Below are 25940 nucleotides of genomic sequence, written 5' to 3' on the forward strand. Positions count from 1 at the left end.
CGCGCTTGGCTTGCTGGGCGATGGCCTGGCTTCGTGCTGGGCCTCGTCCGGCAGGCCTCGTCCGATGCTTATTCGTACGATGCGCTTCCGATTAAATTTTCCGATTCCGGAATTCATTTCCGATACGAACAATATTTAATATTTCCGATTCCGGAATTAATTTCCGTTTCGAACAAATATTTAATATTTCCGTTTCCGGAATTATTTTCCGATTCCGGTAATATTTCCGATTCTGACAATATTTCCGTTTCCGGCAATATTTCCGATTCTGGCAATATTTCCATTTCCGATAATATTTTCCGATACGTACCATGTTTCCGTTTCCGGCAACATCTACGACTTGGATAATATTTATATTTCCGATACGATCCATATTTCCGTTTCCGGCAATATCATCGTTTCCGGAGTATTCATTTCTTGCCTGTGACGATCTTAGCTCCCACTGAAACCAAGATCCGTCGGTTCCGAATATTCATAGATGGAGTATTTAATGCCATTAAATACTTGATCCGTTTACGTACTATTTGTGTGACCCTACGGGTTCAGTCAAGAGTAAGCTGTGGATTAATATCATTAATTCCACTTGAACTAAAGCGGCCTCTAGCTAGGCATTCAGCTCACTTGATCTCACTGAATTATTAACTTGTTAATTAATACTGAACCGCATTTATTAGACTTAACATAGAATGCATACTTGGACCAAGGGCATTATTTCCTTCAGACAGAGAGGGGAGCAAAAAACCAACTAATTGTACCGAGGGAATTACAGTTTATGGTGGATCCAGTACCAGTTCTCCCTCAATTGAGAGCGGAATATACGTTGAGCTTCGAATCCCTGACAGCGACATTCGACTATTCGAGCAACGGACTGTGGATAGTGTCCACAATAGAAAAGATACCACAAGTGGAGATACTAGCAGCAATGAAAGGGGAGGAGGAGATATGGGAAACCACCATTACGGTGAACCCAAGAATGACGGGAGTGCTCAATGTGGAGGCTTGGGAGTTCATGGACCAATTGAGGAACGAAAACCAAATGGAATATGTGGAGGATTCGGTCCACTGCCCAACACCTTTCCCAATGATAATAGTGGCCTGGAATGCTAGAGGTATCGCAAGATTCGGGTTTAATGAGAATGTCAAACATCTCATTAGAGAGCACACCCCTGATATCCTTATACTGACAGAAATCAAAACCGCGAGAGACCACGCGGAAAAAAATTGCAGCCTCTCTTCCGTTCGGTCGATATGAGCTTGCTGAGCCCAATGGTTTTACTGGTGGGATTCTTGTACTATGGAACTCAACACATGTTGACTTTCAGTCAATAAGTGTTGACCTCCATGCTACTCATGGCATTGTCCAGGTATCCAACAAATCCTTTTCTTTTCCGTTTTTCCTGTCTGCTATTTATGCTAATCCTAAATTTAAAGCGAGAAAATGAAAATTGGAGTGACTTAGAAAATATTGCTGTTAACATGAACTTACCTTGGGTGGCAATTGGGGACTTCAATGATGTTACTAGTCAGTCTGAAAAATTGGGGGGAAGGGCGATCAAGGGAAAAAGAGTAGATAGATATCTTGCCTGTATGAACAACTGTGGTCTACATGATATTGGTTTTGTTGGTAACAGGTTCACTTGGACTAATAAATGCAAAAAGAAACCTATATTCCAGAGATTAGACAGGGCTTGGGTAAATAATCTGTGGCTAGAAAAATTTCCCGATTCCTTCCTAACCCATCTGGTGAGAGACTCCTCAGACCATTTCCCCATTAAGCTAAACTGCCTAAGACCAACTCAATTTGTGAAAACGGCCAAACCTTTTAGATTCGAGCCTAGATGGTACCTGCACCCGGGGTTTACAAACTTTGTTAATGGGGATTGTGAAGGAAATAGTGCCCTTGGTCCAAGTATGCATATAATATTAAGTCTAATAAATGCGGTTCAGTATTAATTAACAAGTTAATAATTCAGTGAGATCAAGTGAGCTGAATGCCTGACTAGAGGCCGCTTCAGTTCAAGTGGAATTAATTATATTAATCCACAGCTTACTCTTGACTGAACCCGTAGGGTCACACAAATAGTACGTAAACGGATCAAGTATTTAATGGCATTAAATACTCCATCTATGGATATTCGGAATCGACGGATCTTGGTTTCAGTGGGAGCTGAGATCGTCACAGGCAAGAAATGAATACTCCGGAAACGATGATATTGCCGGAAACGGAAATATGGATCGTATCGGAAATATAAATATTATCCAAGTCGTAGATGTTGCCGGAAACATGGTACGTATCGGAAAATATTATCGGAAATGGAAATATTGCCGGAATCGGAAATATTGCCGGAAACGGAAATATTGTCAGAATCGGAAATATTATCGGAATCGGAAAATAATTCCGGAAACGGAAATATTAAATATTTGTTCGAAACAGAAATTAATTCCGGAATCGGAAATATTAAATGTTGTTCGTATCGGAAATGAATTCCGGAATCGGGAATTTAATCGGAAGCGTATCGTACGAATTAGCATCAGACGAGGCCCGCTAGACGAAGGCCCAGCACGAAGCCAGGCCATCGCCCAGCGAGCCGCACGCAGCAACGTACGCACGCCTCGACCAGGCCCAGCGCAAGGTCAGGCCCAACCAAGGGCGCGCGCGCGCGCAGCACCGCACATGGGTTGTGCGCTTGTCGTGGGCCGCAAGGCCTGCGCGGGTGCACGGCTTGTACGATGCGTGTGCGGGAAATCCTAATCCTATTAGGATTCGTGCGAAGATTAAAATCCTAATCCTATTAGATTTGCTTTGTTGTTTAGAGTCCTAATAAAGTTCTAATTAACAAATCCACATCCTAGTAGGATTACAATTCCTTTTCCATACCTCTATAAATAAGGGCCTAGGGTCATTATTTGTTGATACGATTCAAGTATTCAAAGTGATTTTTGAGAGCAAAAATTCAGTCATATAATTGCCTACAATAGCCGAAAATTCTAAGTACCTTAAGGGCGATTCTAGTTGGTCAAGCTTAAGGCGGATCCGGACGTGCTGTGGACTATCTACGGAGGGACGACATTTGGAGTCCTAAAGACTTGTTCTTGTTCGGTTCGGGCGCAGCTAGGGAAGACACGCAACAAAGTGTATGCATCTAAACTATGCTAAATGATTATGTGTAAATAATATGCTTTCCTGGCTTTATGGTTTTTCCGCATGATTTATGAATTGTCATATGTATCATAACCTAACAGTGGTATCACGAGCCTCTTATTATTTTCATAATCTAAATTGCATAAACATGGTTAAATATTACAAATTTGCAAGAATTAAAAGGGGTGATTAATTTTCGTAATTGTTAATTAATTGCAAATTGCGTTTATTTAATTATACGTACGCAGTTTTTCGGCAGTTTCTTCGTCACTCATCCAAATCGAGTGATTTTTGTGTCAATTCCGCATGTAAAAGGCATTCTAAAATTTTGACAAAATTAGTATTTTTCTGCCGAACCCAGAATTCTCAAATTCGAAGCCTAACTATGACTTTTCGGAGATTTTAGTTTTTCGAATGCAAAATTTCGTAAATTTAAATGTTAAATTAAATATTTGCGATTCTTGTTGATAAATCTTGAATTTTTGATTGACCTACTGTATATGTTTAACAAGTTTGAATGCCTAGCCTTGTTAATTATGCAATCTAATTTGTAATTATGATTAATTTGTTGAAAATTGGAATAATTTAGAATTAATTTGATTTTCATAATTAGTTATAATTTAATTAGATACCTATGATTAAAACCACCATAACAATTGTAAATTTATGTTAAATTTTAAATTTTTATGACCTAGACTTGAATCCATGTTAATCGGAAATCAATTAAATAATAAATTTTCGATTTTTCGCCCTAAAATTATGAAATTAATATTATTTATTAATTTGTCATTAATTTTGAATATAAATTTTTAATTTTATGCGACTCGCTCATATAACTTGCACGCACAAAGCAATGGACGCTACGTGTTACCCTTAAGGGGTGTTGTATAGTGCGGGCATGCGACGACGAGCAAGGGAGCTCGTCGCCCATGCGGTACGAATGCAGCGAGCAAGGGCATGGTGCACGAGCACAAGGTAGCAGCCCTGCCTTGTGTCGTGGGCTGTGAGCCATGGGTATGTGGGCAGGGGCGAGAGCAAGGCACGAGCAGTCGCGTGTGGGCAGCAAGCGTGCTGCGCCACAGCGCGCACTGCCTTGCGCAAGCATGGGGAGCCTCGCGCGCAGCGAGCGCAAGCTCGCGTGCCACGAGCGCTACGCACATCGTCGATGGCTCGCGCGCAGTGAGCTCCAGCTCGCATACTGCTGCCTCGTGCGATGAGCGCAAGCTCGTGGCGGGAAAGGCAGGCGCGCAGCGAGCGATGGCTCGCATGGATCGAGCGCTGGCGAGCGAGCGCAGCGAGCGATGGCTCGCGTGCATCGAGCTCTGGCGCGCGCAGCGAGCACCAGCTCGCGTGTTCGATTGATGCCTTGCGATGGTGAGCAGCAGCGATGCGACGCAGCGCATGGGCTGCGCGCACATGGCCAGCGATGGATGTGTGCGTGTGGCCCATGGGCGTGCGTTGCGTGGGATTGTTGCGTTGCGATTAGATCGTTTTGAAATTTTAATTTGAAATTTTCAGTTTACGTAATTTTAATTAATTTTAAAATTAATAATTTAAATTATTTTCTTGGATTTTAATTTTGAATATTGTAATTATAATAAATTTTATTTATTCTAATTATTTTACTAAAATTAAAATCATGAATTAATTTAAATACGACTGAAATTAAATTAAACTTTTTGGATTCAATTATAAATTTATATTAGCTTTAAATTTTAATTAAATTTGTATGTTTCCGGTTAGACTAGAAATACATTTTTATGTTTAAAATTAGTAAAGCATATGAATTTATTGGTTTAAGTGGGAGCCCTTTTTAGTCATAAACTCTTGATTAGGTCTACAAATTCTTAAGGTTAAAACAACTTGATTAGAATTAATAAGGACTGAATAATTTGTAGATTATTGGTGCCCTTGATTAATTGCTGCAAATGTTTATGTGATGCATAATGTGTTTTACTAACCAGCTATGTGGGCCATTCATGATAATGAATGGGTGAATGTTATATATTGTATATGTACTGTTTTGCAGGTTATGAAGTGACTAGTATGGCCCAAATAGGATAGAAAATATGGTCCGCGTACCATTAATTTGAATGTAATTGGTCTAAAGTACCAAAGTTGTTTTTCAATTCAAATATGGTCTGCGTACCATCAAATAGTTGTAATTAACTTTAATTATAGCTTATCCTATTTGAAGAAAATGGTGCCTCCCACGGAGATTTTCAAGATGGACTTTGAAGTTAAAGCTTCAAGATGAAGTCGGGCCATACTAGATCACATTTATCTTATGCATGTTTTAAGTTATTTATTGCTTTTAAATATGTCTTAAAATGCATGAGATCAAAGCTTGATTATGTTGCATGATTAAGGATTTTAGTTCACTTAAAATCTAACCAACATAGTAAGAGCCTTAAGTTCCAAACTTAAAAATTGAGTTAAAAGGTGCCATGCCAAAATATACACTTGCTTGGATATCCTTTACATCAATCTAGTAATAGTTTTCGCTCAGCGAGGTGTTACTTATTGGTCCTAAAGGGGCAAGGTACACAAATAATTGTGAGTACATGTTAGTTTTGGTGAAACTCAACGATATTAGTAAGGAGTCCTTTTATGTCGTGGCAAAATCGATAGGTTTACCTAATAAGTTCTTAGACGTACCTATCAACCAAGAATAGTTTCTAGACTATTAGCAAAAGGCTTTTTCTTACCTAAGATGTTTTAGAATTGAGTCGACAAACTGTGCTTAGTTCTTCAATGATTTTAGGATCTTGGAATCATTTTATTCACACCTGCCGGAACAATAAAATCGAATAAAATGCTAATAACTTGTATAAATTGCATGATTGCTTTAATTTTCAAGTTATTACTCATGATAAATGTTTAGACTTTGCATGCTTCAATGTATGTTTTAATTATTGTTAAATATCTTGCACTGCAATAAATCCTTTTAGAAAGGTAAAAGTAAATTTCCTCGATTGGTAGTGAATCCAAGAACGATTCACGGAAAAGAGAGAAAATGAGCAATTTAAATGTACGTTTCTTTTAGCGACTTTTATGGTTGTTTTCGAGTATCAAAGTCGAATGGCGAACCAATTGGTGCTTGTGAATTCAAAATACAATGTAGTTTTGATATCATAAAGCATTGAGTTTAAACGCTCAGCTTTACCAATGGTTAACAACCTAAAATCATTTTCCATTTAATTCTCGAATGAGTCTAGTCCCTAGACATTCGAATAGATCGATGCTTAGAGAACTTTAGAAGCTTCTGGTAAGATCATCTAGTTGAAACAAAATATTCAACATAAATAAAATGGTAAGAACTTTGTTGGAGTAACATTGGACATGTCTAAACAAAGTACAAAAGTCAACACTAGAGAATTCAATTCTTAAAGCTATTAGAAAGGGTACAAGAAATAGGAAAACAAAGGAACTAATGAAAGGAATTTACAATTCTGTTTCTACCTATAAGTTTATGTTGAAAGAACAGTGACCTAGCAATCAAACTTCCTTGGTATCATATACCACTTGAGGTTCTTACTTCAGTAATAACTCAAACAATGGAAGCTAGGATACACTAATGACCTACAAGTGAGAAATGAAGCATGGCAATGCTACATTAATTGTAGGGTCATCTAGTTTGTTTTAAGTCCTTTCAAAGGCTGGAACTTAATGGCTTTTTTGTTCCATAATCAGCATACCTAAATTTCTGTTTTCAAACACAGAAAGACTCACATTCAAGAAAAACAAAAACAATGTTTGTTTGTTTGAATGAAATGGTCATTTACGGGTTGAGTCAATATGCTTGATTAAAAACAAACAACTCTTTAACAATAAAACTTTACTAGGTTCAAATCAATCTCTTGATTTGAGTTCCACTAACCTTTAGCATTGTTGCTTAGACCATATCAACAAGTTAACATTCAAAAGCTCTATTTTGATGGACTTTTGAAAGTTGATTGATTTCTAGATCAATTTAAGACAACTAGTCTTACTTGTTGAAAGTAACAAAAGATATGAACTATTGTTAGAACGCCTAGACAATAGAGTTCAAAGCTAAAGAAAGATTTTATGACTTTATTTCACATGGATTTGAGTGAATATAGGTCTATTTACTCAAATGTGATATAAGTTGAATCTGTTTGGCTAGTTCAAAGATTCAGAAGTATAAAATCCACCTGGCAAGAAATCATAAAGATCTAGGTCAGATCATGTTGATGATTACTTAAGTCAAGAATGATCATCAATGATTGTGTGTTGTAAATTCACGATCTAGCTCCATAAGATATGGTATATCTAAGTAGGAATGATCGAAGTCAATTAGTACTTGATTCGATCAATGATGAATCATAAAGACTTTTCCTATAATTTCTAAAACAAAATGCTCAACTACCACCAAACTAAACCAAATTCGTCAAAGCTATTGAAAAGTAATTTCAGAATAACTTTTCATAAAATATATCTAGGGAGTTACAAAACTCAGTGGGAGCTTAGTGTTTGTCGTTCGACAAACTAAGGCCCAAGTATAGATATATGTTTCATTGTGATTTATTCAAATGAGATACAAGGGTATTGTTTCTACCACGAATTTTTGAGAACATAATGTTTGTTTGCTCGAAATAATGTCCTTTTGGAGATTCGTTTCCAAAATGACAAGTGGGAGAAAATAGACCTCGAAAGTCTTCGAGGCGAACAACAAACATAAACGGACATTCCGGAGGCTTTTCGAAGTGCTTCAGAAAATCCGAACTTATTCTTTAAGGACTTTAGAAGTGGCTTTTAAAGACTAGACATCTCTTAGAAGACTTTACAAGTGCTTCAAGGAGAACAGAATATTCAAAGGACTTTTAAGTGGCTATTGATATTATGTTGTTTGATGTTCTATACCCTTGTAGGCATAGAGTTCAAGTCACTGAAACTATGAGATTCTTCTATTAGATAGTGAAGAAACATGGAGTTCAGGTCACTGAAACTATGCAATTCTTCTATTAGATAGTGAAGAAACCTACAACTTGCAGTCAAACTATTATCATGTAGATTAATGAGTTTGTGACTTGTAAGAAAGCTATGACGAAACCCAGATTCCCTAAAATGGTTAGACGCCATATATAGACTCAAATGTTTTAAATGGTTAGAGGCCATAAAACATACTCAATGTTTTGATGACAAAATTGAAATTTTGTTGATTTACAAGAATAGTTTCACACCTATTGGTTGCAAGTTTGTTTTAAAGGATAAAAACCATCAAACATTGAATTGTGTTCACACACAAAGCTAGATTAGTTGCTAAAAGTTACAAGCAAATTCACGGTGTGGATTGTGTTGAAACCTCATGCATAATCGTAATGCTCAAGTCTATATTCAAGCAATGATTGCATATTGGTAAATATAGCAATTGGATGACAAAACGTATTCCTCAATCAAATGTTGGAATATAATATGTACATGGTATGTCATAGAATTTGTGGATCCAAATAAATGCTTGAAAAGGAAAGCTAGCTTATAAAATCTAAATACAGATTTAAGCAAGCAATTGGGAATTGGAACTGTATTTTAAGTGAAGCTAATAAGCATTTTAGTTTCATAAAATATACATGATTCTTATAGATGTATAAGAAGTTTAGTGGGAGTACATAAAAACTTATTTGGTCCTATGTGTATCACACACATATCTCTCTATTGTGAAATAACATTCAAATGCTAATGACTTAGATTTGAAATTATTCATCAATAATGGACCATGGCGAAACTTAGTACATATTGGGTATTAAGATCTATTTACAAAGATATTATAATATTGTTTTAGATTAAGTAATGGCATTTACTAAATTAAACACGAAAAACTCCATTGGAGACATTCGACCCATATGAATAAATCTAAGTAATGAATGTTTGAACTATGTATAAGCATTTACTAAGTTAAACATCAAAGGATCTAAGTGAGATCCTTAACCTATATTATATGTCAAAGAATTTAGTTGGATTCAGTATCTACTGAAACTGAATGAGCTAAAGTTACATGAATAGAATTCAATTAGGAATTATTCTGCAAAAGAATTTATCATGTATGATATAATATGAGGATCGCCAAAAACGTATCGTGTGACTTTGGGCATGACGAACATACACCAATCTCTATTGATCTAAGTAAAGATCAACTAGATTGAGATCAAGAAAAACTTATGGTACTTGAAAAGGTACATAAGATTAGTTCTTGACTCAAGGAAATAAAGATATGCTAAACTTTAATGCTACACGCATAAACACTGGCAAAGGATCAAGCAAGATCCCTTTGGAGTTAACCATTGACAAGGACGAGCTATAGAGCATCGTGTTTTGAAATGGCAACATGGATTGGAGACCATGAGTTGTTGCGTGGGAAATTAAATATTAATTTCTATGTTCTAAGATACAACTGGAAAGTCTTCCACATATCTGTGAACTGCTTGGATAAGTAAATCCAAACAAAGCATCACTAGCAACCTAAACAGTTGAAGTAAAAGTACTTATTGCCTAAGAAGCAATAAAACAGGGTTGTTTGTTTATGTTAAAGAGTTCTTCACTGAACTTGGGTAGATCATATGTCTTCTGACTTGATGGTTCTTCATTGCAAGATGCGTAGAACTACTCTTGTAGCTAGAAGGAATAGATCACAAAATAAACACACTCAAAAGATCTTATCATCATATCTCGAAGAACATTCGATGAAAAGATATTAAGATTGGCAAAGCATGATAACTAAACCTATGCAACAAGTGAGAAACAACACTCACATTGTAGCACTGGAAATCAAGCATAGCTTTGAATTCCATGAACTGTTTTAAAAGATGGGTTTGAGGCCCATGGTTGTAAAACAATGGGGTTGAACATTTATCATGTATGAAATGTATTTTCATATTCCATTTAATCTTGGTTTAGTATTAAATGATGAGTCCCTTCAATTTGACGATATATTCAAGATAGACTGTATGGACCAGTCCTGTGACTAAGAAATGTCTATCAAGTGAACTTGAATGTCAAAAGTTTAAAAAGGTCCCTGGTCGGAGTTTTCTATAAAGATGGACGCATAGAAAACGTTAGACGACTAGAATGCAAGATGACTAGTAGTTCTGTTTCTTTAACTATGTGGACATGGCAATGTCGTAATCATTTGCATAGATACTTACTTTGGGAAGACTAGTATCGGACAGATCTATGAAACTTTACTGTAAGAGATGAAAATCTGTCATAAGTAAATTTCATTAAAAATTATGAGACACTAAATCCTCAATACCTGAGTGATTTGAGATTACTTGTTTGAGAACTGGTTGCTTTGACGTTGACCAACCGTCGCACCGTAAAAGGAGGCTATAAAGGCAACGCTCAGGTAATCACCTATCAAACGAAGTCTAATCTCAAGATCACAAGATTGGGATTGTCCTCCCATAAATCGGGATGAGATGCTTAAAAGTTGTACAAGGCCACTCGGAGAGCTAGAAACTGTGAAATGCATGGCCGTGCTCGGATGAATCATAGGCTATGATTATCTGTTTATTTGATCAGTTGAACTCTGAAACCGAGAAACACCTCTGGACATAATAAGGATGACAACTCTTACCTTATGTTCAAGAGCAAGCATCGAGCGACAAAGGAATTAGGAAATGCACACTTGTCCCTAAGGACAAGTGGGAGACTGAAGGAAATAGTGCCCTTGGTCCAAGTATGCATATAATATTAAGTCTAATAAATGCGGTTCAGTATTAATTAACAAGTTAATAATTCAGTGAGATCAAGTGAGCTGAATGCCTGACTAGAGGCCGCTTCAGTTCAAGTGGAATTAATTATATTAATCCACAGCTTACTCTTGACTGAACCCGTAGGGTCACACAAATAGTACGTAAACGGATCAAGTATTTAATGGCATTAAATACTCCATCTATGGATATTCGGAATCGACGGATCTTGGTTTCAGTGGGAGCTGAGATCGTCACAGGCAAGAAATGAATACTCCGGAAACGATGATATTGCCGGAAACGGAAATATGGATCGTATCGGAAATATAAATATTATCCAAGTCGTAGATGTTGCCGGAAACGGAAACATGGTACGTATCGGAAAATATTATCGGAAATGGAAATATTGCCGGAATCGGAAATATTGCCGGAATCGGAAATATTGCCGGAAACGGAAATATTGTCAGAATCGGAAATATTATCGTAATCGGAAAATAATTCCGGAAACGGAAATATTAAATATTTGTTCGAAACGAAAATTAATTCCGGAATCGGAAATATTAAATGTTGTTCGTGTCGGAAATGAATTCCGGAATCGGGAATTTAATCGGAAGCGTATCGTACGAATTAGCATCGGACGAGGCCCGCTAGACGAAGGCCCAGCACGAAGCCAGGCCATCGCCTAGCGAGCCGCACGCAGCAACGCACGCCTCGACCAGGCCCAGCGCAAGGCCAGGCCCAACCAAGGGCGCGCGCGCGCAGCACCGCACATGGGTTGTGCGCTTGTCGTGGGCCGCAAGGCCTACGCGGGTGCACGGCTTGTACGATGCGTGTGCGGGAAATCCTAATCCTATTAGGATTCGTGCGAAGATTAAAATCCTAATCCTATTAGATTTTCTTTGTTGTTTAGATTCCTAATAAAGTTCTAATTAACAAATCCACATCCTAGTAGGATTACAATTCCTTTTCCATACCTCTATAAATAAGGGCCTAGGGTCATTATTTGTTGATACGATTCAAGTATTCAAAGTGATTTTTGAGAGCAAAAATTCAGTCATATAATTGCCTACAATAGCCGAAAATTCTAAGTACCTTAAGGGCGATTCTAGTTGGTCAAGCTTAAGGCGGATCCGGACGTGCTATGGACTATCTACGGAGGGACGACATTTGGAGTCCTAAAGACTTGTTCTTGTTCGGTTCGGGCGCAGCTAGGGAAGGCACGCAACAAAGTGTATGCATCTAAACTATGCTAAATGATTATGTGTAAATAATATGCTTTCCTGGCTTTATGGTTTTTCCGCATGATTTATGAATTGTCATATGTATCATAATCTAACAGATTGGGCTAATAGTATGGGGAACTTGCCCTCAAAAATTAATCTTATGCCTAGTAAAATTAACTCATGGACTAGAGAGAATGTGGGGAACATCTTCTATAACAAGAAAGTCATTCATGCTAGATTAAGAGGGGTTCAGAAGGGTCTTGACACTACTACAAAAAGTGGCTAAGAAACCATACCAAATAGGCCTAAGAGACCAAAAATAGTATGGTTTATATCTCAATGGTCTCTTTGCATAAGAAACCATACTTTTAGTGTGGTTTGTTAGAATGAACAGAAAAACCAGACTTTTAAGAAACATGGTTTCTTATACTCCTTTAATTTTCAAAAATTATGAACGCAAAGAAACCACTTTTCTTAAGTGAAAGGTAAGTTTGTTGGAATCGAAGAAATCATATATGTAAGTAGTGTGGTCTCTTTGATCATTAATTATTTTTTTGTTGAAAATATAATTTTTGGGAAGTTATCTTTCCTTATAAACCGCCCACGATATACGCTTAAACCGTCCTAGAAAATTAAATTCTATTAAAATGGCAAAACGTACAAAAACTAAAGAGTACCAATTAATTTAATTTTATCAACAATTAAAAATACAATTAAAAACATTATATATCCATCTCAAAAATAAAGAAGTATATAACTACTCCATATCTGAGTTTGAATGATTCTGAACATGTTCTTAACCTCAATTAAATAAGCCACTAAATTTCATAATTATCTACTGAACATAAACTAATGAGTCATCGTGTCCCTTTGGTTTTCTCTCCCCTTCAAAGGATGTGACATTGCCGTGTGTGTTGCACCATCACGCTTCCCATGTGTCTGTAATCTCCGACCTACATGACATTAAAACAGAGTAAGTCCATCAGATATAACCAATGAAGGAGGAAATGCAATGGAGACAACTCTATCTCACGTTTCACACATGTTTCAAACATTTACCGACTAAATTATTTAACCACATCATATGTCCAGAAATAAGTTCTCAAATTAATAAATGAAAGAAATAACCAAACATAAGGTTTTAACATAAAATCTAGATGCAACTGGTTATTAAACTAACAATATTTCGTTGTTCAATCGTCTCAGCACATGTTACCTACATTGTTCGGCCCATGTTACCCCCGTGGGATGGCAAGAAGACATCGCCGCTGATACAAACAATGTAGTAACATGGTGATCTTCTGAGGGCACTTCAGAAATTTCAGTAACAGAAGTAGATCATCCTCAAGGCTCATAGTAGCGGCGCCGAAGTTGCAAGGGAAATTGAGGCGAGAGAAGAGAAACCGCAACAATTCTTTGACGTCTTTGGTGGAGGGCAGCGGTTGAAAAGAGAGTGAAAGTGAGACACCTTTAGAAGAGAGGTAAGTGTTGATGGATTGTACCATTGATTGATTGTCGGTGGCGCCGAGGCTGAAGGAGGAAGTTGAACATTGGTCGCTGGGCATCGGAATCCTCTGTCGCCGAATTGAGATGTTGACGGTAGGCGGATGGATTCAGGATCTTGGTCTCTTCGTCGGTCTGCGCCTTGGTATCTCATCTTCGTTATGCTTGTTCTCCGGTAAATTATTACGAAGTGCAAGCATCTCTATTAGCGGCGCTAGAGTTGCAGGGGAAAGTGAGGTTAGAGAAGAGAAACAGGTGAGGAGGAGGCGAGTGAAAGAAAGATGAAGAATAGAAAACCCTAATTGTTGATGGACTCGATGTTACCAAGTTTAAGAATTCTTTGTTGGTTTTTTTTTAATTTGTATCGGATCATTTATAATAAGGAGTTCACATAATAAAAGGACCACTTTATTTAGATATGTTTCTTTGTCTCCATACCTTATTCAATTATTAAAAAAATATTTATGTTTACCTAAGAAACCATATTTTTTTAACCTTTGGTATCTTATTAATTTTCTAAGATACCATGTTTCAAAGTTGTATGGTTTCTATATATAAGATACCTATAAAGTGTCATAAATGGTTTCTTATTAATGGTTTCTTAACTACTTTTTGTAGTAGTGTGAGGACAGGCCTAAGTGTAAGCACCTGCAGGACCTTGAGGAAGATTTGACCAATCAACTTCAGTCCCTCTACCAACAGGAGGAATCTTATTGGAAAATGAGAGCCAGGTCCAACTGGTTGACTGATGGGGATAGGAACACAAAATTCTTTCAAACTTCGGTCCTAATTAGGAGAAAGAGAAACAAAATTTCAAACCTGTTTTCAGAGGTGGGGGAACCAATCAGGGAAGACCTCATCCAGTCCCACATTGTCTCGTACTTTAAAAATCTCTTTTCCTCTGAAATGAATGGGAATGACCAGAACACCAACCTGGAGTATGAGTCTGTGATTTGCATTGCCCACCCCCCAACTCTGGCTAAGGTACATTCTGCCCTGTTCTCCATAGGGCCCTTAAAAGCCCCGGGAGTTGATGGTTTCCATGCATTGTTTTTTCAAAATCACCGGGGAACTATGTGGCCGGACATCCTTTCCTTTGTGTCTGAGTGCTTTGAATCTAAGTCCTTCCCTGTGTCTATCAATGATACCTCTATCTGCCTAATCCCGAAGACAGATAATCCGGAGTCAATAAAACAGTATAGGCCAATAAGCTTGTGCAATACCAGTTACAAAATCGTGTCAAAGCTCATTGTCCATAGACTTAGACCTCTATTGAACTCAATCATATCCCCAAACCAGAATAGTTTCCTTTCGGGTAGGGGGTGTGACACTAACTACATAGCGGCTTCGGAAATTCTTCATTCCATGAAACACAAAAGGGCCCTAAAGGTTGGTTTGCTTTAAAAATTGATCTAGAGAAAGCTTATGACAGGATTGAGTGGAGTTTCATTAGGTTTTGCTTGCATAGACATGGGTTTGACAGAAACTCAACAGACCTTATTATGAGTTGTGTCACGTCTACAACCTCCAAGATTAGGATAAATGGTGCCCTATCGGATAGTTTTCATGCTTCTAGAGGTCTTAGAAAGGGTGACCCCATATCCCCCTATTTGTTCATCATATGCATGGAATATCTTTCCACCCTCATTAATAATGCTCATACCCAGGGGGAGTGGAACCCATTCATGCTGAAAAGGGGCGGAACCCCAATCTCTCATCTCATGTTTGCAGATGATCTCCTCCTTTTTGGAGAGGCAAATGCAAACACTCTTCAGGGGATGTGCTCTACCTTGGACATATTTTGGGATTGCTCGGGTCACAAACCGAATCATTCTAAGAGCAAATTGTATTTCTCCAAAAACACTCATCAGGATGATAGATCTCTGTTTACCTCCCACCTCAAAGTGAATGAGAGCCCCGACCTAGGAATATATCTAGGGTTCCCCCTAACAGATAGAAGGCCCTCGACCAGTCAAATGAGCCATATAGCAAAGAAAATTAGGGGGAAACTAGCCTCTTGGAAAGCAAAGTGCCTGTCTAAAGCGGGAAGACTCACCCTAATCAAATCAACATTGTCCACCATTGCAAACTACTCAATGCAAGCCTTAGCCCTCCCTGGGAAAACAGTAGATGAGATAGACAAAATTTGCTCTAATTTCCTATGGGACTCTACCACTGATAAGAAAAGAACCCACCTGGTGGCTTGGGATAGAGTGTGTGCCCCTGTGAGTCAAGGCAGTCTCAATGTTAGGAAAACCTCCATTCTTAATCTGCTTGCACTTGTTAAACTTTGCTGGAGACTAAATAATGTGAACAACCTGGCAGCCTGTAATACCCCGAATTTTCGAGTATTTTCTAATGAACTATTTTGGTATTTTAACATTATTTAGAATTAAAATACAGTTTTTTTTATATAAGTTTTAACTAAAAGTAACTACAAATATATATTTTCAGATTTATTTTATAAATTTTCTGAAATTTAGTCTCCTAATTAAACCCTAATTGTACCAAGCTATATATACCCTATTGTAACCAAAAATTTCCTGTGCATAATTTTATTGACCCTCAAAACCCTTTATCATTCTGGCCGTCATTCGTCATCTTCGTTCATCTCAAGGCTTGGTAAGTCATAACCCAATCTCATTATTGTAAGTAAGCAAATCAATGCAATATTACAGGATTGATCTTTTACATTCGGTGCTCAACACCAATTGCAACACTCAACTACATTTCTTTTCTTATGAGTTTATTATTTATTGCCTAACTTTAGTTTTATAGTGGAAAATATTTTTAATGATCCCTATTTTTTTTACAGTAGTTGTTTCTTTTTCAAGTTGTATTCAATTACGGTAAAGCAGTACAAAGGTTGAAGAATTTATTATGCTATATTATTTATACATTAAAAGTATTTTGGCTTCTTTTTATATGAAACTCGATCTTTTATAACTGGTCCATGTAGTAGTAATAATTTATTATGTAATTGTTATTCGATTATAAAGGGGTTTTGAATTTAAGTAGTATTTTATCTAACTGATAGTAGAATGATTTACTTTCATATCAAATACGTGATCGATATTCTGGTTTAGGCTTGTTATTCTTTAATTGTAGACGGGGACTATTAGGTGACTCTTTTGAAGACTTTGTACTTTAAGGGATTACGTGCGTTCAAGGTAATTTTCGATGTCCATCATCTTTAGGTCCCGTTAGAAAAAATATTTTGAACATGTTTATTGTGGGTATGTTGTGCAATAGGAAAGTTTAAGTGTGTTGTATATGAGCTATATGATTTAAATTTATAGACATGTCTTATATTAGTAATACTATGAAGATACTATTTTTCTACGTACTTATTTTATGGAGATGATGATTTATGTCTTATGGATTACAGTCTTGGTATTGTATGTCGTGTATTCGTGTAACTGGGACATAGACTTGGGTTGCCGCTAATGGTTTGAATGGCAGAGATAATTTGATGACTCTTGGGTATATGTTGTGTATATAAGAAAGACTAAAATGATGTTAATCTATACGTTGGTTAATCTTGTGGCTACATGTTATATGTGTCGATCCCAATTAAAATATTAATGACTTAAAGTGTAATCTTCGAGGGAAAAGCCCGTAAGGGTTAGGAACAGGTTGCCCTTCTAGATGTTGTTCTATCGGTGCACTTTAGTGGAGACCCGGTAGGCTTCTAGTAGGTTTCTATTATTCTATATTAAACTTTCTGCTTAGTCTTCCTCCTAATTCTATTGGTGCGCGGTCGCGGAGACCCATAGTCAATTAGTGAGGGGTGTGCACACTAGGGACATTTTATACTCGTCTTATTTTGGCCATTCTCAAGGGTTACGCGCGACCCTTAGCGTTCTTTTTCCCTCACTTAATTAATATTGATCTTATGTGATGAGTTTAATAATGGAGTTATTAAATTGGTACTTGTTGTTTAATTATTTATTTTATGTACTCAAAACGTTTTCAAACTAAAATTATTTATTTTACGGGATGGAGTTGGAATTACTCAGTTTATCTGATTTTTGGGAGTTCGTCTCTCTTGTCTTTTTTCTATTTATTTTTGCAAGTTGGTAAAGGTACTTGGCTTTGAGTGAGGAGACGCTTAGAATAACCACCTAGTCAAGAGACAATTTCTATTTCAGTCTAAGTTTGATTTTGTTATTTATTTTATGGGCTTTGGTTGTAACTTTTTATGGGCCACCGTTTAGACCACTTAGTTAATTTTGACGTTAATGATTTTAAATTGTTTTGTTGCTTTGCATTTATTTTCTATGGAGAATAAATGTAGCAGTAACACTCCCAAATTTTGGACGATGTTTTAATGAAACAAAAACAGGGTTTTCGATTATATAAAAGGTCCAAATTTTGGGGGTGTTACACAACCACTCTCATAAAAGAAAAATACATTGGCAATAGATCGCATCCTACCAAATTCAAGAATGGATCCCACATATGGCAGGATGTGGGGAAAGGATGGGAGAACTTTGCTTCCCTCACAGAGTGGTGCACTGGGAATGGTGAGAATATCCTACTATGGGAGGATAACTGGACAGGGAAAGGTCCTCTTAGAACCATAATCCACAGAGCTTTGAATGCTAATGAAGAACGTCTTAAGGTGAGTGATATTATATGCAATAAATCTTGGAACTTAGGTAAGCTTTCATTTCCCATCAGTGGATCCAAGCTATTCCAATAGTCCCTGATTGTAGTGATATCCCTGTATGTACAATGGGTAAGGGTAAGTATTTCGACTCTAAAGCTACTTATGACTTTCTGTGGAACAAAACCTTTAAGCACCTAGAGAACCCGAAAGAGTGGAACACTATTTGGGGAGCTATTTGCCATCCAAAACAAAAAGTTTTTCTGTGGCTTATGTTATGGAATAGACTCCCATGTGCTAGTCATCTTTTTAGGCGTATGATCATCCGAAACTCAAACTGTATGTTTTGTCAGACTACCCACGAAGACCTTGACCACCTCTTCATTGCTTGCCCTAAAGCCCGTCAGTTTTGGGATGAGACAGGATTGGTTAACCACGTCCTTACAACTAACCACTCTTATTTCCAGGATTGGATAGTCTATAATTTGAAAAGGACTGACCTAGATGATATTGTTTCCACCTCCTGGCCCACTCTATTCATTAACTCCCTCTGGTCCATTTGGCTTAGGAGAAACCTGTGGGTCTTTAAAAAAGAATCAAAACCGATAGCCGGGGTTTGGAAAAGGAATCAAATGTTGACAAAAGAAATGCTAAACTCTAGGCAGAACACTACCACCAGCCCTTCCTCTAAGCCACTGGATTTGGTTACGTCTTGCTATTATGTCCAAGTTGATGCCTCTTTCTGCCAAAACTCTCTATCTGTGGGTTATGCAGCTATATGCAGGTTATAGAATCACCAATGGCTCGCGGGAATGGCGGGTCATACTTCAGCAACGGATCCACTCACAGCAGAAACTATCGCCATCTTCCACTGCATCAAATGGTGCCTTCAAAACTCATGGAAAGATGTTACCATTTTGACGGACTGTCAAAGACCGGTGCTGAGCATTAATGACCGGAACGCACCGAAGGACAGACTCACTAATGTGTACTCATTGTGTAGGGAGTCCCTGCAAAAGATTGAGCTAGGCGTGCTACAGAATGTACCTCGGGAGCAAGTCAAAGAGGCGGATCATGTGGCTAGAATTGCTAGGAGTTTTAATTCCCTACATGTTGGGCCTGTACCGATTAACCCCCCAAAAGATTTGTTTAAACATGTGTATGAAAGCAATGATGCTACGATTAGCTTACCCATAAACATTGATCATGGGAATGCTAATCCTGATGTAACAAACTATGGCAACTTTCTAAATTAATGTAAGTCACTCGCAGTTAACCAAAAAAAATAATTAGGTTGACCATTATAAAATTCCAATATGACAGGATATTATTTTATCTACCTAATCAAACAAAAACTCGTAGCTTTGTGGAACAAATCAGGTGCATCAGGGTGCACGGTGTACACTCTCACAATTTTCCCTTACATGTGAGGAGAAAATGTGAAAGGGGTCTGATATGTGCGTTTTATATATTGTTTTCACCCCCGTCCCTTAGTACTTTTATGCGTCAAATGAGCTCCTAGGAGCCATTTTAGTACTAATCTGTGTATTTTAGTGTGCCTTGAGTTTTAGGAATACTTAGTGAGAAATTGGTCTTTTTAGGCCTGTTTCTTGATGATTTAGGCCACCACACGATCCCGAGGGAGTTCGAGACGACTTTTGTCGACTTACGGGAGCCCTAGATGTTCATGATCGAGCCCCGGAAGTTAGACTCGGTGTTGCGGACGAAGAGCTTCCCGCCCGGTTGATCTCCCCCCGCCCATCGGGCGAGCAAGCAAAGAATCAGGACGTCAGAAGGCGCCCGACGGGCGGAGTCTCGCCCGGTGCCCATCGGGCGCCCATCGAAGCCAGCAGCAAGGCATTTTCTCTCTTCGCCCGGCGGGCGAAGGTCGCCCGACCGGGCGCGTGCAGATGGATTCGAAGTGTCTCCCTACGCCCATCGGGCAGCCCTGCGCCCGTCGGACGGATTTCGAGCTTCTCGCCCGTCGGGCGGAGAGTCGCCCGACCGGGCGACGACAACCCTGGAGCCTTTAGCGCGCGGTTTTATTCCGGTTTTCTCTTATGTTTTTAGGCTAAACTATAAATATAGCATTTGTTAATTTAGTGAAGGACCTTATTATTATCTTATTTTCTACTCCCTCCGTCCCGGAATACTTGACCTGTTTTCCTTATCGGGCCGTCCCTTAATACTTGACCTGTTTCTAAAAATGGAAATATTCTAACAATATTATATTATTTCTCACTCCACCCCTATTAACCCACCTACCCCCTACTCCATACAAAAAATAATTAAAAACTCAACTCCTACTCTCCCCCAACCCCACCCCTTCACACATTTCCCACTAACTACATTAAACTAATACCCCACTATCAACTACTACCTATTAAATTAAATAAGTCAATTCAAGTCCCTTAAACTCTGTGTCGGTCAAACCGGGTCGAGTATTCCGGGACGGAGGGAGTAGTATTAAGCACTTAGACTATTTTCCTAAGCTTAGTTTTTCTCTCAAATTTAGTTCAAAACACTTAGTTTCAAATTCAATAAAAATTCAAGCTTTCAATTTCCTTTGCCATTCAATTAGGTATTGCTCCTTAATTTCATTCATTGTGTTGCCTTAATAATGCTTTCAATTATGTTAATTGCTTTGGTTATTGTTAATATGCTTGAGTAAATCTATTTTCTAGGGTTTGGGGATCCATGAATAATATGAAGGAACATTGAATAACTGTGATTGTTGGCATTGTAATTAATTCCTATTGATTGTTTATTATTACTATACAATTAGATTTGCGCAGGTTTAATTGTGGTAGTTTGGCAATATCAAGTTAAGATTCGAGAGATGCAATTTGATGTTTAGGCTTGTGTCAATAGGTGGAATTAGAGTTAATACGTAGCGAGAGCCCGTTAATTCTAAGTCTATGATTAGTATCGATTCGAGAGAGCATGCTAGTCTAATTAATTACCTTGTTGATTATCGTGATCGTTCGTTGTCCTGGATTGTTATTTGTTGGCGAACCTATGCCCTAGATTCCTTAATATATTGATTCATTCTTGTTTAATTATCGTTCGTAGTCTTAGCATACAAACCATCAACCAACTTTTGTTCACAATAGTCTAGATTAATTAATTGATAGTAGAAAGAACGCTTGTTTCCCTGTGGATTCGATCCTGACTTCCCTTGCTACCTAGCTAGTGGACCTTAGGTTATTTTTGATTAGGTGATACGACTTTAACCTGTCAAAATTTGGCGCCGTTGCCGGGGAGACGGTTTTATTTTCTGTTGTTGATTGCTTATCCTAGATTATTGTTTGTTACTACTCAAGGAACTCACGTTCCTTGAGACTGGATCTCACATTGTTTTGTTAGTCTTTGTCTATGCCCAGGACCGTAGGTACTAGTAATCTTACTCCATTCGATCCTGAGCCCGAAAGAACCTTTCGTAGACGAAGAACTTCATTTGCACAGTGTGGGAATTACTCTGATTCTGATCATAATATTGGCGATCTTTTTCCTTCAGATACAGATTCAGTTTCAGAGGTAGAGATGGGTGACGAAAATCTGATACTGCCACCTACCCCACGGCTTACAGACTATTCTAAGCCAAGTTTGTCCGTGCTACCAAAGGCGATCATGCCTTCTATTGCAGCTGAGACCTTCAAGATTGAGCCTGCATTGATTAACATGATCGAGAGACGCCAGTACGGTGGGGAACCAGGTGAAGATCCGAATCTTCACATTCAGTCTTTTATCCAATATTGCTCCACCATCAAGCAAAAGGGATTGATTCCGGAACAGACTATGGAGATACTTTTCCCGTTCTCTTTGAGTGGGAAAGCTAAGCTGTGGATTAATGGGTTGAATCGGGCGGCTTTGAAAATCAATAATTGGGAATCCTTGGCTCTTGCTTTTTATGTTAAATATTTTCCACCTGAGAAAACGGCTCGTCTGAGGGGTCAGATATTAGGTATCTCACAACAGGCGGATGAGAGTTTGTTCGAGGTCTGGGAGAGATTCAAGGATTTGCAAAGAGAATGCCCGCACCATGGTTTGGAAGATTGGTTCTTGATTCAGCAGTTTTATAATGGTCTGGGCAATGAGTCTAGATGTTTGTTGGATTCAGCTGTCAGTGGGAGGTTCATGCAACTTGAGGTACCTAGAGCTATGGAGGTGATTGAGGAGATAGCCATTCACAATGCCCAGTATGGAAATCCTAGAGGTCTATCTAACAGGGGTGGTAAGCATGATTTAAATTCTATTGAACAATTAACTGCCCAATTGACTGCTTTACACTATAAGTTTGATAATATGCAAGCAGCCAATACTCAATCTGCCCAACCTGCTAGTGTAGCTGTTATGAGTGCCCAACCCGCTACTGTGTGTGAAAGTTGTGGAATGTCTGGTCATTATGCACCGGAATGTAGGAGCTCGGTTGAACAATGTCACGCATTTCAATCCTACAAACAAAATAACCCGTTCTCCAAATCTTACAATGAGGGCTACAAAATAACCCTCTACTATCCTACAGGAGCAACAATATCCAAAACCCTCACCAAGTCCAACATCCACCACAACAACCATACCAACCCTACCAACCACGGAACAACTACAACCAACAGTCCAGTGGACCACCTGGGTTCCCTAGACAACACACATCACCACCATCACCTCAAAACACACAGCCTGACCCTATGCTAGTAGAGATAAGAAACATGATGCTACAAATGCAAAAATCTCTAAGTGAAAAGGATGCAAAAATCGATGCTCTTACTGCCCATAACAAGATCATTGATACACAGTTGGCACAGATGGCTACTACTATTGCAGGGAGGCCACCAGGCCAACTTCCTTCACAGCCCGAAAATAGGGAGACTGCTAATGCAATTACATTGAGGAGTGGTAGGGATTATGATGGTCCTTCTATGCCGGTTGAGGTTGATTCCGGGGTGTCTGCTAGTGATCTGGTCAGTGAGGAAATCCCGAAGATAGTTATGGATGGAAAGGAAGATGAAAAGGTAGTCAATGAGAATGAGGCTACAACTGAGGTTAAGAAGGGGGCGGATATTCAAGTACCACCTATTGCACTCCCCTTCCCAAACCGACAACTCAAGAATAAGATGGACAAGCAGTTTGGCAGATTCTTGGAGGTGGTCAAAAATTTGCAGGTAACAGTTCCTTTTACTGAATTAATTTTACAGGTTCCTGCTTATGCTAAATTCATGAAAGATATTTTGACCAGGAAACGTGCTTTTTGTGAGGTAGAGACTGTAGCTTTCACTGAGGAATGTAGTGCTTATTTGCAAAACAAGTCTCCACCTAAACTTAAAGACCCCGGGAGTTTTTCCATCCCATGTAACATTGGCACCGTATTTATTGATAAAGCTTTATGTGATCTAGGGGCTAGTGTGTCTGTCATGCCTTTGTCTGTCTGTACTAAACTGAATATAGGTGAGGACGTCCCTGTTAGAGTAGGTAAATTCTATATACCTGTAGACTTTGTAGTATTAGACATGCAGGAGGATTCTCAAATTCCCATAATCTTAGGTAGACCCTTCCTTCACACAGCGGGGGCGGTAATCGATGTTAAAAGTGGGAAATTGACATTGTCTGTTGGGGATGATAAGGTGACTCTTAATCTGAATAGTGCCTTAAAAAGTCCCATGCTAGAGGAGGAACAATGCTATCGCATAGATGTAGTTGATTTTATTACTCGTGATAACGTCTCCCAAGTTCTCGAAAGAGACCCTTTGGAGGCAGTGCTTTGTTGTGAGTCTTCTGCAGGTGATAGCAGTTCTTGGAGTGCTGAAGTGGATGCTTTGGAGTTGGCTCTTAATGGTGGAGAATCTGAGCCGGAGAGCACCAAATTGAAGAGGTTAGTTCGGCCGGTTTGTTCTGTTAAAGAGGTAAAGAAACCCGAACTTAATCCTCTTCCTGCTAACCTTAAATATGCATTTTTAGATAATGAACAACTTTGCCCTGTGATCGTCAGTACTGCACTTGATGCAGACCAGTTATCCCAACTTCTTATTGTGTTGAAAAGGCACAAAAAGGCCATTGGGTACAGTATTGATGATTTAAAGGGTATTAGCCCTGACTTTTGTATGCATAGGATACATCTAGATGAAAATCATAAACCATGCATCCAACCCCAGCGTCGTTTGAACCCTGTCATGCAAGATGTTGTAAAAGCTGAAGTTATGAAATTGCTTGATGCGGGTATTGTGTATGCTGTGTCTGATTCTAAGTGGGTGAGTCCTGTTCAGGTAGTGCCTAAGAAAGGGGGGACAACTGTGGTGAGAAATGAAAAAAACGAGTTGATACCAACTAGGGTAGTCACAGGTTGGCGCATGTGCATTGATTATAGGCGTCTTAATGTTGCTACTAAAAAGGACCATTTTCCCCTTCCCTTCATTGATCAAATGTTAGAAAGGCTAGCCTGTCACAAGTTTTTCTGTTATCTGGATGGCTATTCTGGTTTCTTTCAAATCCCCATACATCCAGACGACCAGGAAAAGACCACCTTCACCTGTCCCTATGGTACCTTTGCATATCGTAGGATGCCTTTTGGTCTGTGTAATGCACCCGCTACTTTCCAACGTTGCATGATGAGTATTTTTTCTGATTTTATTGAGTCTATCATGGAAGTGTTTATGGATGATTTTAGCGTCTATGGTACTTCTTTTGATTCTTGCTTGCTAAATCTGACTAAAGTCTTGAAAAGATGTGAAGAATGCAATTTAGTCTTGAACTGGGAAAAGTGTCATTTCATGGTTACTGAAGGGGTGGTTTTGGGACATTTGATATCTGATAAGGGCATTCAGGTGGATCGAGCTAAGGTCCAAGTGATTGAACAATTACCCCCTCCAGTTAATGTGAAGGGTGTTAGAAGTTTTCTTGGTCATGCGGGGTTTTATCGCCGCTTTATCAAGGATTTTTCTAAAATTGTTAAACCACTTACCCAGCTCCTCCTCAAGGATGCCCCGTTTGTGTTTACTGATGCTTGTCTCGAAGCTTTTGACAGGATTAAACAGGCACTGATTTCGGCTCCCATCATTCGTTCTCCCGAATGGGATCTTCCGTTTGAGATAATGTGTGATGCAAGTGATTATGCAGTTGGGGCAGTTCTGGGTCAGAGAAAGGAGAAGGTTTTACATGCCATCTATTATGCAAGTAAGACCTTAGATGAAGCTCAAGTTAATTATGCTACTACTGAGAAGGAGCTTCTAGCTATAGTCTATGCCTTGGATAAATTCCGCACCTATCTGATTGGATCCAAGGTGATAGTCTATACTGACCATGCGGCCCTTAAGTATCTGCTCTATAAGAAGGAAGCCAAGCCTAGGCTTATTCGATGGATACTACTGCTACAGGAGTTCGATCTAGAGATCCGCGACAAGAAAGGGGCTGAGAATGTGGTTGCAGATCACTTGTCTAGATTGAGGTATGACGATGGTAAGGGATCTACACCGATTGATGATTCATTTCCGGATGATCATTTACTTGCACTTGCCAGTCAGTCACCATGGTTCGCAGATTTTGCTAACTACATTGTGGGGAGAATTCTTCCGGCCAATCTTTCATATCAACAGAAGAAGAAATTCCTACATGATGTCCGGTATTACTTCTGGGACGACCCTTATTTGTTTCGTGAGACTGCTGAAGGGTTGTACAAGCGTTGTATTCCAGAATGGGAAGTTCAAGGTGTTATCAGTAGGTGTCATTCTTCACCTTATGGTGGTCACCATGGACCGTCTAAA

At 38.7% G+C, this 25940-nt stretch overlaps 1 protein-coding gene and 1 non-coding gene across 2 annotated transcripts; one reads left to right on the plus strand and one right to left on the minus strand.

The window, feature by feature from the left end:
* Positions 1-772: 772 nt before the first annotated feature.
* On the plus strand, positions 773-18977 carry LOC130470195 (uncharacterized). The gene is made up of 8 exons (XM_056839834.1): positions 773-1057; positions 1188-1364; positions 1432-1692; positions 13692-13832; positions 14199-14892; positions 14994-15925; positions 18046-18201; positions 18261-18977. Exons 1-8 carry the CDS (start codon positions 773-775, stop codon positions 18975-18977), a joined length of 3363 nt encoding a protein of 1120 aa, XP_056695812.1.
* Positions 18978-22128: 3151 nt separating this feature from the next.
* On the minus strand, positions 22129-22235 carry LOC130470923 (small nucleolar RNA R71). The gene has a single exon (XR_008931638.1). It is a non-coding gene; the product is annotated as a small nucleolar RNA R71 (small nucleolar RNA).
* Between the last annotated feature and the right edge of the window lie 3705 nt (positions 22236-25940).

Source organism: Spinacia oleracea, chromosome 3 (assembly GCF_020520425.1).
Source record: "Spinacia oleracea cultivar Varoflay chromosome 3, BTI_SOV_V1, whole genome shotgun sequence".
Taxonomy (NCBI): Eukaryota; Viridiplantae; Streptophyta; class Magnoliopsida; order Caryophyllales; family Amaranthaceae; genus Spinacia; species Spinacia oleracea.